We start from the raw sequence: 18,479 nt of genomic DNA, 5'->3' as shown, positions 1-18,479 counted from the left end.
TTCAGCCGCATCAATGTACACTAGTGTAATTTTCATAGAGCTCTATATTCTCAGGAATAGGTTTTGACGTCGAGGCGTCCCCCAACGATAACCATAACTCGAAAGATTCTCATGAGACCGATTTTGAGTCTTGATGATCAAAGGATTGGAATGTGCCAAAGTATCCTTCGAATCCACGGGTCTCCCACGCATCCTAGCTAGGGCCATGGCCTGTAACGCCAAAGTGCCACTCTCTATGGCGTTGGTGCCATGCCTACCTTCGTGTAGGGTGGCGCTATGTCCTCTCGTAGGGACGTCCTTCCTCGCAGACTTGTTTGCATCATATTTGTGTGATCTCGTCACTTTAACAAGGATCGAGATGAGACATAGTGGGGACAGACCACGACAATTCTTGTCGTTCCTGCTGAACATCCGTGTTCTTATCTCCCCCTAACAACGGGAAGACTGTCTCATCAAAGTGACATCCGCAAATCTAGCGGTGAGGAGATCGCCTAGCAAGGGCATTAAGTGACAGACGATTGTTGGAATCTCAAATTCAACATAGTTGCCCATTTGTCTATAAGAACCTATCATAGTGCGCTGTGGCGGCACAATTGGCACATAAATGGCTCACTCAAATGTGCGTAAGTACGAAATACTTGTACCCAGTCACTAGTTGTAACGTAGAGATACATTGAGTGGCGGTAGGTCATAGACGAATTATCATAGCTGCATGCGATATTGCATCACCCCAAGTTGATGTAAGGAGATTGGTGAGCATTACCAATGTCCGGACTATCATCGTAGTCGTTTTCGCGAGACCATTTAGGTGTGTTCATGGGAATATGATGTCCGACATCAGTCCCAATGCAATAACCATCGAAAGTCTTCGATGTAAGCTCTCTAGCATCGTCAAGTCCAATTGACGGAATATGATGATCTGGGGAGTGAGCCAGTTGTCATATGATATGTGCTAGGAGTGTAGCATAAGCAGCATTACAAGTGGACAATGGCACAACACATAACCAGCGTGTTTGCGTGTCAACCAATCACATGAGATATTTAAACTACCGCAAGTTGGTTGAATCAGTCCACAGAATCCCTATGGATTCTATGTAAGAACAGAATGAGTATTATCATATCCTTTGCATAGGACGGTCTCAGTCTTAATTTCCCTAAGGAACGGGCTTTGTAAAACGAGCGAGAGGCTTTAGAAGCAACCAATGAGGATTTTGAGGGGCCAGCGAGCTAGCGTAGAGCTGCGGGGGCAGCAGATGCAGGGCGCACTCGCGGGGAGCAGCAAGCTCAGGGGCGTGTAGGAGCTGCGGGGGATTTTGTGAGAAGAGTTTTTAGGGTTAGGGTTAGGGCTCGTGCTGATAATGTGTTTAAGGAAAACTGAAATTTGGAGAGAATTGAGTCGTACTTTCATTGATAATATAGAGGATTACAAGGCATAGAATCAGAGTTCTACAAGAAAACATAATATTACAATTGATTGGATATCTCCAAGATTCTCCGATATTATCTCTAATTCTAACCCTATTACCACTAGGTCAAGTAACCTAGAGTTTGGGCCAGACACACAAATATGGATTTACTTGAACAATAATAAGATAAAGGTAATAATGCAATAAAGACTGAAATAGGTTCGTTAAATAAAATACATATTTAATATACTAAATCAAATCAAAGACGTCAAAGTCATCTTAATTGCAGCTTTCTCCTTCTCTGGATTGATCTTGCAATGTCAAATCCAAAAGTCTTCAATAAGATCCTCTAATTCATCACGCTCTTTTTCTAAAATATAAACAAACAAAAGAGAAAAATATTGTAATGACATAAAGATTGATATTGTGATAATAAAACCAAGTTGTTTTTAGTTTACCTTGGTTATCAAAAATTCAATCTCGAGTACACATCAAAGCTTGAATTGTGTCAAGCAACAATGAGCTGCGGTATTGATCTAAAACTCTACCGCTAATACTAAATGCCAATCCAGATGCAACGGTACAAATAGGAATTGACAGCACATCATGAGCTAGATGAGAAATAATAGGATATTAGATCTGCTCCATTTTCCACCAAGAAAGTACATCCAACTCTTGCTTTCTTTCTAGCCTTACTTTGTCTAGATACTTGCTCAAATCTGTCTTCATAGTTTGAACTTGAACCAATTTTATAAGCGTTATCAAAAGCCTGCAAAAATAGAAAAATAAGAGCAACTTAATATTAAGTACATGGCAACAGTATACATATTACTAAATCAATTTGATTATATCTACTGGTAGACATATGAGTTAACAAAATAAGAGAAGCTTGATATCAATTTGCTCATCTAGGGTTTTTCTAATGTAAAAGGAAAAATTTTGCCAACAGTGCACCAACTAAAGGCCACTAATAATTTCAATACATAAAGTTCCAAACCCAGCATTTTGGAACACGAAATCTGAAGCCCGACTCACTATCTAGACACAAAGTCAATGACACCGAGAGAACCTCTGGCACCTGTCATAATTTGAGGGGTAAATTGGTCTAATTCTTTTTATATTTAATGAATATGTTATGGATTAATTGGCCACATATTTTTTCTAAGTCAATATTTATCTAAACTGGTAAATTACCCAGATCACCATCTAGTGAGTTTTTCATCATTGCCACCCTTTTTAGTTTGGGTATCCATTAATTCATTACTTAGTTTTTTGTTCTTTTTCTAATTTTTGCTCCCATTGAAGAAAAATTTCCTTTCTTCAACAATAGAAAAATAATAAAAATAAAATAAAAGGTGCAAAACCCTTTGACTGCTTATAGGGTTACTTTATCAGTAATAGTGAAAACATGGATGATAATATTGAGTTTAGATTTAGGTGGATGAATGAAAGAGAAGTTTAGGTTTATGTTTAGACGGTGGGTGTTTTGTGGGTGCCATATAAGCAAGGGAGCCCATCTAATGAGGACTACTAAAATGAGGACTTTCTAATCAACGGTTTGAGAGACTCACTTTTTTATTACATTACGGTAAATCAACCATTAGATGTTTATGTATGCATGAGTAGATCACTTTTGAAAATTTTCTTCTAAATTGCTGTTCATTAAGGTACAGAACTATATCAAATTAATGGACGAACTGAATCTGTCAAACATGAAGCTTTAATGTTCATAACTAATAAATCACGATTATGAATGCCTTAACAATTTTCAAATTGGTTGGAAAAATTGCATAAATTATCTACACATGAATATCTAAATATCTAACCGTTGATCTGCAGAAAATGTGATCGAAAAGTGGGTTTCTCAAAAAAGTTCTCAACTAGTCCTTATTTTAGTGGTTTCATTAGAAGCTCTCCCATATAAGCAAATGAGTTTTAATTTTTAATTAATTACTGTACTTATCCACCATTTTATTATAATATCCACCATCTTATTATAAAGGTAAAAAACTATTTCAATAATTGTCACGCCCCGAATTTTGAATAAAGAAATTCAAATCCGAAACGCGAAAACTCAACAAGCACAAGAAGAATAAACATAAAATTTTTCATTTAAACTAAGCAACAAACAAACTGAACTCACAATGTCAACACAGACTCATTCTCTAGAGTCAAATATCACATCACCAAGTGTTTACAAATTAAACCGAATAACAATTTAATAAGTAAACGCACCCTCTACACTCACCACACAGCGGAAGACTAGAATCAAAATACCCTACTACGTCCAAGCTATGACAGCAACAAAACCTCAGCTTCGATGATGATTACACTGACCTGCACAATAACCCCTACACCATGGAATAGTGCACCGGGTTGAAACAACAAACCCGGTAAGCTTTTGCAAGCTCGTGTGAGTAAACCTAAATAACCACAATTGTACCCACAACATAAATTATATACAACCAGTAATCCCTGCATAGAAATTAGTTCAGGAGATCACCAAAAGGCACACAAACAAATTCATGGTAATCCCTGCATATAGTTTAGTTCAGGAGATTACGTTAAATCAACCAATATAATGAAAAAAAGAGAGAAGAAAATAAGGAAGTCAAACAACTCACGCGAAAAGTAAGGAAAACCTCTCAACTCATGGAAAAGAAACACACACCATGATTCCTTAAACCTCAAGACTCCTTTTGAAAATTTGGTACTCATGAGTCCAATAACAAATAGTTACCACCATGACCGTACCCTGCAGACAGACTAGAGCTCTAACTGAATCGTAACCTGTCACCTCGGCCGAGGTTCAGCCTTACGATATCAATTGCTTCTATCACCACTGTGACGCCAGATCCGTAGATCAGAAAAACATTGCCTCAACTGAATCGTAACCTGTCACCTCATCCGAGGTTCAGCCTTACGATAACAATTGCCTCTGTCACCACTGTGACACCAGATCCGTAGATCATAAAAACATTTAAAAAAAATCCCACATGACTCAAAATATTACCCCAACGCTCGAATACTCTCTCAACACCATATGTAACAGTTCAATACGATATTCTGAATAACTCACAATTCATACGCACATCACAATGTCACACCATCAACATATATATATATATATATATATATATATATTTCACGTAAATACGCACACACACACACACACACACACATATATATATATATATACGTAGTCATTCACTCAGGAATGCGTACTAATACCAACTATAGTTCATATGTATTAAAACCAAGAAATTCATCTTATACTTAAATTCATTTTTTTACCTGTGAGCCGTAGCCCTATGAACCGTAGTTGATCGAGTTCATATTATTTCAAACAAATCTTTATTTTCGAAAATGATTTACAATTATCAATCAATTCCGACAATTAAATAACTCGGTTCATAATTGAACCACGTGAGATTTACTTACCTCTAAATCCTGCTGCGTCTTCTCTAACAGCCAAGATCACATAATCAACAAATGTTCGCCCGAAACAATTCCATCAAACACCTAATCACATACGATCTCAACATAGCACATAATTCACAAAAACATAATTATACGATGATTCAACGGTTGGATCCTCATCTGAGACTACCTAAAGTCATCAGAACACTAATATGATCAATATATCAAATCTACAAGTCGATCGGACGGTCGGATCCTCACGGATCGAAAACCGATCAAATCGAAAACCTTAAAACCCTAAAAATTCATAACTTGCTCATACAGTTTCCAAAAATTACAAACTATATATCGAAATGCTCGTATCGACGAGTAGATCACAATGAGGGGCATAAATTCCCTAGAGGTAGACGGAAGCCGCCGTACAGCGCCACCACAGACGGTGGCAGAGCCGCCGTCAACCACCGTGGATGATGGTGAAACCAGGCTGCACCTCTTCGTCTCAACATGGTGAAAAACTTTCATAACTATCACGAAGCTTGAAAACGAAAGGAAGTTATCGAAAAGTACCTTTGAAGCTTCGGATTTGCCAGAATTTTCCCAATTTCCGGCGAGCTTGAGATTTCCGGTCAAATCTTCACTTTAGGTCTGATCCTTCTAGAAGCATCATCAGCATCCTCAGGCAATCCCAGGGTGCCCAACAACTCACGCAAAGGTGGAAGGAGCTGGGAGAAATCGCCGTTGACTCGAAATGGAGCCCGAATAGGGTTTTGCTTGCACCGCCGTGTAGCCACCTTGAGAGGGGAAATGGTGACCACAGGGAAGTGCGCAAGGTCGAGGCGGTCCTAATCCAAGAAATTTCACGTCCAATGGTGGCCGAAGGAGGAAGAAATCGCCGGTGGAAGGAATCGGGCCATTTCTGGCCGAGAGGAGAGAGAAGAGAGCTCGGGTTTCCCAAAATTGAAACCTGGGCTTTTCTGCAATTTTCTGAAACTTTCTTCCTTTTATCAAAAATAAAACTTTTTTCAAATGAGATAACTTCTTCATACGAACCCCGATTTTCGCATTCCACCTATGCACAAACTCGTATCGACGCGCTCTACGACTTTCGTGAAGAAAGTTTTCACAGAATCCAAACGTACAAAAAGTCAACCTTCGACCCCTCCCCTAAAACCATACTTTTCGAATAATTAATCGTTCGAAACATTTCCGCTCCATTCAAGATCTAAAAAATCATACCAATGAACACTTTAATAATTTCCGAAGCATTTAGGAATTAATAACGAATTTTCGGGGTATTACAATAATTTAAATATGTGTAGAGTGAGATAAGCAAATCGTAGAGTGGCAATAGCTGCATCCAAATAGAAATATGTACAAAGAATGTTTAGGAGGATGAATGAAAGAGAAGTTTAGGTTTATGTTTAGACAATAGATTTTTTATGGGTGCCCAAGCAAATGGGTTTGAATTTTTAATTAACTTTTGACTTATCTATCATTTTATTATAAGGGTAAAAAACTATTTCAACACAAATATGTGTAGAGTGAGATAAGCAAATCGTAGGGTGGCAGTAGCCACATCCAAGTAAAGATATGTACAAAGAATGTTGTGGATGAAAAAAGAAGAAGTTATTTCTAACTTTACTGTAGTATACAATTGAGACTAATTTTAGTTATTTTTAAAATTTCAGGTCATATTTGGAATATAACAATGAAATGGCAACATGTCATCTACAACGAAGGGTTTGGGATCTACCAAAAACAATATTTAGGCCCTATTTGTCTGCTGTGAGAACAAGCACCTTAGAAAACTTTTTCTATAAGAAAAAGTATTTTTGATTTTGCTCTAAGGAGACTGAGTGTTTAATAAACTGCTTTTAAAAGTGCTGTGAGAAGAAAAAGCAACTTTTGAATTTTTGGTAAGTTGTAATAAAAAAGTGTTATGGTTGGGTAAATTGTCATAAATGCTAAAAATGAAGTGTAGCTTCTCAATTTCTCAATTGGGAGAAGCTAAAGTGGGTCAAAGGCTGATATTAAGAATTTTACCAAACAACCTAATCTAGACCCAGAAAATACTTTTGGTTACAGAAAATATATAGTGGGAAACTTGGTTTTAGTGTATTATGGTTTTGCGGGAGCATTATCTTTCTGATATGCCACCAAAATTGTAAAGCAATTAGAGTATCCAGTTGTGCGCGATTTGCTCATTGGTGCGTGTTAGAATACATAAGATTGGTAGAGACTCTTGATATTATTTAGGGATATTCTCTTATGGTTTATTGTAATACGAGGTTTAGGCACTATGTCCTCCCGTTATATTCTATGGTTTCATTAATGGTTATGCCTTAAGAGCAACCATTTTAGCCCTACCTCAAGGAAAAAAAAAAAACACTACTTTTGGTTCTAAAGCACCTTGGATAAGCAATACCAAAATCGTTAAAGAGTCAACACCAAATTGGAATAATGTTCAGTTTAGTTCAACGGCCAAGCTAGACTGTCTATATATATATATATATATATAACAAATGGTTTTCTTTGGCTCGACGGATTCATTGCATGATTGTCACGTGGATAACTGTTTCTTATATTATTTTTTTTTGACCGAATTTATGGACAAGTATTTTTTCAGCTTTCTCTAACATGTTAGAGCAACTCCAACAGCTTCCCCATATTTTGATTTTTCTTTACTTTAGGGAAAAATTAGACTATTTTGCTCCAACAGATTCCCTATAATTATCCATATTTTAGAGAAAGTGAGGAAAGAGAAAACCAAATTCCCTATATTTACAGCAATCTCTTAAATTTAAGGAAGAATATGGAGATTTTAGAGATTGCTGTAAAATAGAGAATCTGTTGGAGTTGGAGAAGAAAAATATGCTAAAGCTTTTACTTTTGCTTCCCTATTATACAAAAATTATAGGGAAGCTATTAGAGTTGCTCTAACGGTCATTATAATTAAATATATTGTCATTATTCCCACAAAAAAAAAAAATTTCAATTAAGGCTTAAAAAAAAACCCAATATCAATGTACACTATTTAAAAATAAAACTAAAAACAATTTAAAAACTTGTCAAATTATTATTAAGGCTTTTCTAGCTATATTTCATAGCTTTGCTTAAACCCAATTGGGTGCGCTACTCCAATTGAGTCCAAGTGAATCCTCACCCCACACCCCAAAAAAGCAAGCTAATCCAGAAGGCCTAAACTTGCTTCAAATCAACATGACCAACAAAATAGATTCGACGACATAGAGCGTGAGGAATCCATTAGATCATTGCAGCCTCGATCAAACAAAGTAGAAGCTCAAATTGAGCCGATGTTATCAGTTAGAGAGTCCGGGTTTCAAACCCTTTTGAATAATCTGAATAAAAACATTAAAAATTATATGAAATAAAAAAATTATAAAAGAAAGAAACAGTTTTAAATATACAATTAATAATAACACCTCAACTAAATGCGTACCCTCCGCTTAATTTTGAAAAATAGAAAATCAATGTCATTGTTTTAGTTAGTGGTTAGTGACCAACAACCAAATCAATTACACTGAATCTATCTTCAGTTTAAATGTTTTATTTTTGAGTAAGAGAAGATTTTATTAATTTAAGAGCCAAAATGGTACATATATAATTTAATATATTTGTGCCCCACATTCGAAGCCAAATAAATTAGAAAGAATCAGTACCATTCGCTAGCACATTAACGCTCACATATTAGTCTAAATATGAGTTTCTGTCTAAAAAAAAAAAAAAAACAAATATAACAGCGGTTCCTATCAATTTATTTTTGTTTTTGTTCATCTTGAATTTTTAAAACAAGAAGCTCGGGAAGTAATAGAGAAGAGAAGAGAAGTTGAAGGGAATGTGGGTCCCGCAATGGCACAATAGCACAGTTGCTAAGACTTGTAGCTGCTTCCAGCACGTCCATCACTGTAACTCCGCCCAAGCAATAGTAGTGCAATTGGGTCCACAAGGGGGCCAGTATCCATTCTTCTCAATCAATTAATGAAACCTGACTAGCTTCGCTAGCTAGCTCATACTCAGAGTCAGAAAGTACCTCCTGACTTGAACCCTGCATATAACTTGAGCGCTTTTCTTGTGTCTTTCAATTCTCTCTAAATCTCTCTCTGTGCCATTGGACTCTTATCATTCTAGCTAGTTTCCAATGGCAGACTACGGCGGCCAGGGCCTAAACTTCTCTGCTCTCAACTCCGACGACGATGACTCCGACCACAGCCCCAAGAGCATGGCCGGCGTTTGTGGTGGAAAATCATCATCATCATCATCATCCAGGGTGGTGAAGCTCGAACCGGTCTTCAGAAGTCCTCATCATGAGCTTAGCGGCGTGGAGTTGAGAGGAAGAGGATCACCAAGTAGAGCTGGGGAGATGATGATGGTGGCAAGTTCGAGCAGGAAGCCGAGAGGAAGACCCCCGGGTTCGAAGAACAGGCCGAGACCTCCGATTGTGATCAACAAGGAGTCGGAGTCGGGCATGCAGTCAGTGGTGATCGAGATCTCTGCCGGGTCGGATGTGGTGGAGAGCCTGGTGCAGTACGCGCGTAGAAGACGGCTAGGGATTACCGTGCTAAGTGGTTGTGGCTCGGTCTCAAGCGTGACACTCCGACGCCCTTTGCTCCAGTCCCACCACGCGCCGGCGCCGGCTATGTCGCTTCACGGGCCGTTTAACCTGCTCAGTCTGTCGGGATCGTTTATGGAATCTCTCGCTACTTGTTCCTTTGGAATATCTCTGGCAGGATCACAAGGCCAGGTGTTTGGAGGGATTGTCGGAGGCCAGGTCATAGCGGCGAGTCTGGTTGTGGTTGTGGCTGCCACTTTTCTCAATCCTAGGTTTCACAAGTTGCCGGCTGGCCCTGGTCTTGCTAGTGGTGATGAATCTGATGATGATGATACTCAGGATACTAAGCCTTCCTTGTTATTGGGTGGCTGTGCTACCGCTAGTGTTGTTGTAAATCATGCTCATGAGACTACTAGCTGTGGTTTTGGTGGTGGTTCTGGATCTGGTTCGAGTAGTGCTACTACTGCGGCGGCCATGTCCACGTGTGTTTACGGTGGCGGTGTGAGTCCACAGCCCATGAATTGCCTGCAGGTCTCTCATAGTCACCATGATCAACTAGTCCAGCCTTGGGGTGGTCCTCCCTCTCGCCCTCCTCTTCCTCCTCATTACTAGTATTACTGCCCTTTCTAATATCATCTATATACAATGTCCTTCAAGTTGTTTAGTTGCTTCATGTCATGATCATCATCACTGATCGATCACCTAGCTATAGAGTGCCTAGCTTGATCAGTCTTTTGTGTTCGGAAACTAAGCATTTGGTAAACCGTATTTGTGATTAGCTTGCGTTATGCATGATTAATGGTGTTCAACTTCTACCCTTAACCCTTGGAATGTATGAATTTAATAGTGTGGTTAATTTGGGTTGTGCATTTGTAGTGTGCTAGTGCTAATGCTAGCTGAGAGCCTTGGGCAATGCTGTTGTTACTGTCTGTGAGGGCAGTGAAATAATGTCAGGACTCAGGACATCGGGAAGGGACCATTTTTACCATGTCCAAAGCAAAAGCAAAGCATGGGTTAGAGATACGTACAACGACATCAAACTTGTCTTCTTGAAAGTTGCAACTGATTGATCAGAACGTAGAAGCCTTGACTTGACTAGTCACTACTGGGTACACAAATATTGACCTAGAACAATACAAAGCCTATGGTAAACAGTATTCCGTCAAACCCTTCCTTTAGAACAAACTGAGCTTTCAGAGATGCGACCTTCACAGTTCACACTATGCAATAATTACCTTTCAGACGTAAGCTTCCAGAGTCCAAACCCAGACCCAGACCCAGTAGCTAACTACTACCTCTGAATCTGTGATCCATTCTTTTGAATGCATGTGACTATGTGAGTAGTAATTAAAGAGTTACCACAGTAAGTACATCATGTCGAGCTGGGCATGGCAACGGTGATGAACTCATGGTCATGGTTCTTTGTGGTAGAGGTGCCTGCCAAACACTGTAAAGTGATAGCACGCGCAACTCAGAACATTCAAGTACATGGATCACAGATCCCAGTCCTCCGGTCCTTGTAGCAGCATTGGTCAAGTCATTTTCACGGGAATCTAAATCTTAAGAGAATTGAAGCAATCAAAAGCTGCATTGACTTCTATCTTTTTTACCACACACACTGTATTAACTGTTGTACCTTCGTCTTGGTTGTCAAAAGCTCAGAAAACCCAATGACTAAAATATTGAGTTTCGAGGAAATATCGATGGTCTCGAAAATGGAAATTTCAAGAATATATCGATTTCGATAAAAAATCAAGAAATATATGGAAATTTTAAGTGAAACTTTTGGATATGTTTGTTTTATCAGTTATCTAATATATATGAAAAGAAAACCTTGAATAAACATTGTTATATAGTAATTTGTAATAATTTAAGATGAAACGGTAAATGCTGAATCTCTGACAACTCCGAAATTTTTTGAAATAAACATCTATTTTTTTTTTGATGGCTGAAAACCCAATGGGAGGCTAGGTCATCACGCCTTATATATATTCTTTATACATATCATACATTACATCTTGAATTACATGAGTAACTTAGAACCACGTAGAAGACCTATGAGGTAAAAAATCTTCACTATCTTCATCATCTCTATATGTAGAGTCTTGAGTGTATTGTGAAGAATAGTCATTAAATGATACCTCCCCTCTGTAGTTTTGCATGTATTGACCTACATGCCAACCATATGGGTCCGGGAGGATTGGCTGCGGGTTTTGGTGCTGGTAGTTATAGTAGGGATCATGCAGGATCACGTCTACTTCTGCCACTAGCCATTGTATTTTCTTATCAAAATTCCTGCACATAAATTAAGTAAGGTTTAACCCAAATACGGTATGCAATTAAGTATTGATATGCAATTAGGTATGCAAATAAAGTTAAACCCTAAACCCAATTAAGTAAATTAAGGAATGTATTAAGATACCAAATATTAAATGTAGTAAATGTCAATTAATTAGAACAATAAAATGAACAATAAGAAATAAATGGTTAGGTTAATAATATTAACTTATTACTTACCAAAATTATAGAGTGAAGAAGTAGTAAAAGAAAGAAGAAAGAAGAAAGAAACTTTGTTCTTTCGGTGCAAGGAATGAGTGGAACCCTAAACCCTAATTATAGAAGTTCAAAATTGAAATGTTGTTGTAAATTTTTTGAAAATTTGGTAAATAAAATTCAAAATGTAATAGATTGTTCTATGTTAGTTATTGATTGGACATGTACCTAAGTTTTTAGATTCGTAGGCTAATTGAATATATATTAGAATGGTGCAAAAATAACATGAGTGTATGTGCAGCAAAGTTGGTCAAGGCTCTCAAAGAGCAATGGAGTGACCAACGTTCGAGCCTTGGTGACTTTGTTGATTTTTTGATTTGAAATTCAGCCACGGCCCACGTGGATGGAAGATTCCAGAAAAATACCCAAAATTTCGCAAAATATCACCAATATCGTGATATTTCCAGAAATTTCGGGAAATTTCCAAAATATCCTTTGAAATCTATACGGAAGGTTACGGAAATTTCCACAAGTGAAAAAAATGAAAATTTCGGCGAAATATCACTAAAAATTTTGATTTTTTAGTCCTTGAGAAAACCTGTACTGGATTTGGCATTCCCAGTCTTTACTTGTGCTTTGAAAAAATGCACAACATTGTTGGCGTGAGTCACTCTCCATAATTGTAGGAATTGTAGTATAATTAGGATTGTACAGTTAAAGAGAATATTATGTAGTTAAGGGGGGAGAATGTCACGGTGTAATTAGTTTCCTATTAGGATTGTGTATACTTTGTATATGTACTCCATCCTTGGAGAAGATCAATATATCAGAAAATTCCTAATCTCTTTGTTCTGTTTGACTAACATGTCATCTATCCACTATGCACAACAAGACACAATTGATACTACGGTGGAATCAAGTTATTAGCAATTAAATGGGAAAATTCAAACTCCATTACATTGGTTGAACATTTATAAGCTTTCTTAGTTAGGCTTTATATATGGTGTTGGATTAATAAATTTTATATGCAAAAGTTGGTTAATAGTGATTTATTTGGTAGTTTGTAGAAGGCTCTATCAAAGCTTTAACATCTTTTAAGTTGGTAGAAGAAAAATAAAGAATTAATAGATATCAACCCCGTGCAATGCTGCAGGTATGTTATATGTTTAACTATAGCAAATACAAATGTTTGAAAGAATATATAAGTAACCGAAGTACCTTTTACAGATTCCAACATTTGGTATCTTAACCAGATGCATACTTATTGCAAAAAAATGGTTAGGCTTAGCAAGAGTGTTCTATGTTGGTACTAGATAAAACTATGGTACGTTAACATTTCTCATACATGTCATATTTTATGTTATATTTATCACTTTGAGGACTCATATTACCATTTTAAGGACTCATGTGGTAACTAGAAAAAAGCCCTCATTAAGATAAATAAGGTCCTCATTAGAGTAAAATAGGTAACTAGAACTATTGAAATAAAATCTCAAGACATTAAGAAAAATGCTTCGGAGGCTGCTAAACCCTAGCCGCCTGAGCAGGGTGCTTCAATCATGGAGCCTGGTGCCGGCCTCCTCTCTAAGTGAGGGTTTCCTCTCCACACCCGACTGTTCGTTCACAGCCTTCCAAAGTCGCTTCTTCTCGACAATCATCTATCAACATCATTTGAGTGCTATCGCGGATTGTTATGCAACTACCCCTTGTTAGACCGATCTCGCCTTGGAACGCATAGTTTACTTGGAGATGACCCTTGATGGTATGACTGCCAAAATGGCTGATTTAAGGCCCAAACGAGGGAGACTGAAAACGAAGAAGTGGATGGATCTGGTGATATTGGAAAAGATGACAGAGGTGATCTCTGAGAATGCAGGGCTGGGTGGGATAGGTTATTGCAGGTTGAAAGCGGCGATTGATTATTGGTTTGGTCCCCGAAACAAGATGGTCAGATCTGCAGAGGCGGTGGTGACCTGGTCTACTAACATGGAGGCGGTCGCATGCTTCCGGAGGAAGGAGTTGAAAATTGCATCCCTTGAATTTTCAGAAGCGATGATAAGCGGCTGTGAGTCCAAGGAGGGGCCGGTGAGTGTCATGCAGCACCGACCTAGGGGCGGCAGTGTGGAAGGTGATAGAGTGCAAGAGGCGGCGGCCGTGACCAAGCTGGCTACTGGAGAAGGGATGACTAAGGGCCGGGTGCCCAGATCACATGAGAGGCCAGACTTCAATTGGGTGCCCGGCTCATGTAGGCGGCCCAAGCTAAGTCAAAGACCCACATCATTTTGGAATTTTTGGGTGTCCAAAGTATTTGCAGATGTTGCTTGGATTTGGGCCCATTTGTGGACCACAATCTTGGGCTCTAGTCTCCTAGGGTTTCGTATTTGGGACCCCGGTGGCTACATCGATCGAGCTACGTCTATGGTTGACTTTTTTAGCCTGCAGATTATGATGTTTTCTTTTAACATCTTGATAATGGAAGCTTTCGGCGCACCACAATTGAGCGCATTGGCAAATGAAGTTTTCACACAAAATTATCTATTTGTAGGGTAATGTTATAGTTGCTAGGGTCCTTGATTAAGCAAGATGATTCTTGTTTTTTGGGATATTTGTAGGTGCCGTTCAGGCCTGTGATTCTCAATGAAATTTTCATTTACGAAAAAAAAAAAAAAAAAAAAAGTAACTAGAAAAAAGTCCTTATTAAGGTAAATAAGGTCCTCGTTAGAGTAAAGAAGGTTCTCATTTCACTACTACAATAAGTTAATCAGACGACGGTGGTTTTGTGTTGTCTGATGACCAGCCTCACTGTGGTCTAAACGAGTGTTGTGTGATTGAAAAATCACACAACGGTGATTTCACTGTTGTGTGATAATAGTTTGCTCAACAAAATACCTATTTCCGTTGTGTGAATTCTGCGCAGGCATATGCCTAGCATGGCATGCGTGGGGATGTCTCGGCACATTCATACAACAGAAAAAGAAATTTTGCCGCCGTCTGAGATTCATAACACACAACAGGTATAACTAATTCGTTGTTGTCTGAGATTAATAACAGACAACAAATATAACTCATTCTTTGTTGTCTGAGGTAAGTAACACACAACCGAAGTGAAATTATCTCCCTTGTATGTTGAATTACTTAGACAACAAAGATGATTTTATTTCCGTTGTGTGTTTTGAATCTCACACAACAAAATTTTGTTTTCTTTTTTTTGTTGGTTGTTAGTTCACACAACAAATTCTTTTTATCAACCATTGTGTGAGCAACATTAGGTTTATTGTCTGAGCTTGGTTCTCACAACATTGTTTTGAGCTGTTGTTTGTTCATTATGTATTTCATACCTGGAATATCTTTTCAAAAATAATGCTCCATATTACCACATAAAACCACACTAATCCATATCATATAAGTTTTTCAAACTTCCAAACATTCAAGTTATTAGATAATGTACCAAACAAGAAAGCATTCCTAGCTACTACCTACACATGAATCAAAAGCATTATTCTTAGCTGCTAGCTAGACCCATGAATTAAACTTGGTAGCTCAGATGCTGAAAGGAGATAATCCATATCACTTGCTTCTCGAGCTCTGAGATCCCACTCCAAAACTCATTTACGTTGCTTCTCGAGCTTTGGATCATTACTGCAGAGTGGGCATCCTTGATTATGGCTCTAATGTCTTCCTTCCCAGTCCTCACTGTTATAATTGATGACTGTTAAAAACCAGAAAAATGTTAACAAAGACATAAGCAACATGGATGACAAGGCAAGAGCAATACATGGTGAACAAATCAAACCAAGCTAGGCATGAACTCATATCACAAATTCAAGGTAGTAAAACAGAAACTGAGTCATTGATTTATAATTCCAGTGCACTAGCAACCAAATAACTGCAGGCCAAGGGTACCCTCATAGATGACAATGACCTCACAAATAATCAAACATTAAATTTCTCCTAGACAATTATAAAGTTCAGAAGTACATGTAAGCACTAGCATACTAGATAGCAGAACCAATAAGATGAAATAGGGGAAGCTAGTGCTTACCAAAAATGAATCCAAAACTAGGTTTCTAGAATATAGCGCACCTCATCCGTGAAAATTACAGATGACTTTCTAGATATAGCAACCATGAAAAGTGTCCGAGCAAGCTTTTCAGCTTCTCCCCCTACTTTCAAAAAAAGCGGAACTTAATAGAAAAGCAGAACTTATTAGAATTGCTATAAGAAAATAGTCAAATTTATTTGAAACAAGAGCATCTTTCTAAGGCATTCTCTATATGATTTAGTGGCATATTGAGATAGAATGATACATTTTCGCTTCTATAAAAAAAAAAAAAAGAGATAGAATGATATATGTTTAGAGAGAGTCCAAATATATGTCATCACAAAACCTTTACTAATTATAGTGGTAATGCACAAATGCAAAAAGCATTACCTCCATGTCTCTTGGTTCTCAAAGTTGTTCATGTGCCTCAAGACGACTTTTCCCCTATCGAAGAGCAGAAAACAATTGTCTATGAACATAGACTAATCGTATTAAAGCATAACATTGTAACAGGCCTTGAATAAATGAAATATGACCATTTTCTCCAAGTTCTGAGGATGCTTCAGGATATACTTTGCCAATTCAATTCCATTCAATCCATTGGAAAGCCATAGCTTTGCCTCCTTGAGCTGGTAAATGAAAGCAAGAGTTTGCAATTTCTAGAATCCCATATCAATCCCAGAACACTGGAAGAGAATGAGGCAACAAAAAAATCAATTAAAATTGTCAAACAAACCATAAGAATAAATATGGGGCTATTTCCAGATCCTGATCGAAATGCTCAATCCACAAGTTTATAATAATATCTTTATGAGGAATGCTAGCTACCTTCCCCTTCTACCTTTCCCTTTCAACCTTCCCTACTCAACAAATGACATGTGGATTCCACTACCACTTTAAACTCAATATTTATTACATTGAATAACTAATTCTATTTTTTCCATGTCTGCCCTTCTAATAAATGTCTCACATTTTTTTCTTTCTATATTTTACTTTGACTTTGTAGGATATTAAAGTTATTTTTCATTTTTTTAATTAATTTTGCATTTTTTAATTGTTATTTTGACAATCTGGGTTGTGGTTTTTTTCTTTCTGGGTTCATCTAGGTCAAACTTCCCCATACCTATCTTCCCTTTCTCTCAAATATTTCTTTATCTCTTTCTATTTCTCTAGCATCCATTCTGAAATCCATTCCCATTTTTTTAATCTTCGTTCAATCAAATCTTTTTTTTATCTCTTTCTTTTTCTCTAGCATCCACTCTGAAATCCATTCCCATTTTTAAATCTTTGTTCAATTTCATTTCTTTGGCAGGGAAATGAAATTGAACAAAGATTTTAAAAATTGTTGTTGTTGTTTTTTTTTTTAAGAAATTGAGCTAACTGAACCCTTTCACCGGGCATACCATTACTCTTCCACCACTTATAAAAACCACAGATGGAAGAGGTTCTATTTATTCAGTTGAATTGTCGGCTGACCCATGTTTGTGTCCTAATGATTATGAAGTACTGGTACGATACAATAGTGAGTTTCTTTCTGTAACCAGTCTTGCATATTTTAGATCAGGGGATGATACTTGATGTCACTCCCCTGATTTTACACACATGAAAATCTATATATATAATCCCATAATTATACATTCTTGAATGTTCAATCATCAATACAAATACCTGGAACATCTTTCCTTTATAACAAGTACATACTGATGCCCTGAAACCATCCGAGTTAATATACACTCGCTCCATAGAGTTATATATTACACAAATTTACGAATTAAATTGTCATCACAAAATAAAGCGTAAATGCTCCTCAGAGTTTACTACATAGTGGAAGTCATAACAATGGCAAAGCCAACAAAATTTGCTTCCTACCCGTTCAGCTGCCAACAAACTACCTCAGCTTCAGCCACGATTTTCCTGACCTGCAGGATTAACCCCTACACCAAAAGAATGGTGCACCGGGTTTCCACACAACAAAACCCGGTAAGCTTATGAAAGCTCGTATGAGTAACTCATGAACATCAATCAACAACTCACACACATCAGCTAAAGGAAACCATGCAACCATGATTCCTTCTAACACTCCATAACCTTTCCATCTAAAGGAAAACATAAATCACCGCTGTGACAATGTTCTATTTGCTAACTTAACCATCAAGAAGCAAATCAAGTCTCATCTAGACAATAAAAGAAGAATACTCAAGGAATTCTCCTTAAACTACATACTTATGAGTCTCCAGCAACCTCGACCGTTACCCCCATAATCTATAATGGCAGAAAGACTATAGCTCTATTGAAATCGTAACCACTCGTCCGACTACGGACGTGATTACCTATTTCCTGCCTTGGTCACCATCTGCGACCTGTCACCATCTATGACATGTGGTTTCAGACCCCATCTGGTCTCAAAATCAACATTAAGGTCACCATCTGTGCTCTGTCACCATCTGTGACACATGATCTTCAGACCCCGTCTGGTCATGAAATCAAACATCAAGGTCACCGTCTGCAACCTGTCACCATCTGTGATATGAAATCTTCTTAGACCCTA

General features: G+C 37.7%; 1 protein-coding gene across 1 annotated transcript; it reads left to right on the top strand.

Moving 5' to 3' along the window:
* Nucleotides 1–8,825: 8,825 nt before the first annotated feature.
* On the top strand, nt 8,826–10,188 carry LOC112168054 (AT-hook motif nuclear-localized protein 15). The gene has a single exon (XM_024305168.2). The coding sequence runs from the start codon at nt 8,986–8,988 to the stop codon at nt 10,006–10,008; it is 1,023 nt and encodes a 340-aa protein (XP_024160936.1). The 5' UTR covers nt 8,826–8,985; the 3' UTR covers nt 10,009–10,188.
* Nucleotides 10,189–18,479: the final 8,291 nt, after the last annotated feature.

Source organism: Rosa chinensis, chromosome 5 (assembly GCF_002994745.2).
Source record: "Rosa chinensis cultivar Old Blush chromosome 5, RchiOBHm-V2, whole genome shotgun sequence".
NCBI classification, from domain to species: domain Eukaryota; kingdom Viridiplantae; phylum Streptophyta; class Magnoliopsida; order Rosales; family Rosaceae; genus Rosa; species Rosa chinensis.
This window is presented reverse-complemented; position numbering and strand designations above follow the sequence as displayed.

Bases quoted from the DNA above. Each gene is read 5' to 3' on its own strand.
- LOC112168054 (XM_024305168.2), top strand. From the start codon at position 8,986: ATGGCAGACTACGGCGGCCAGGGCCTAAACTTCTCTGCTCTCAACTCC.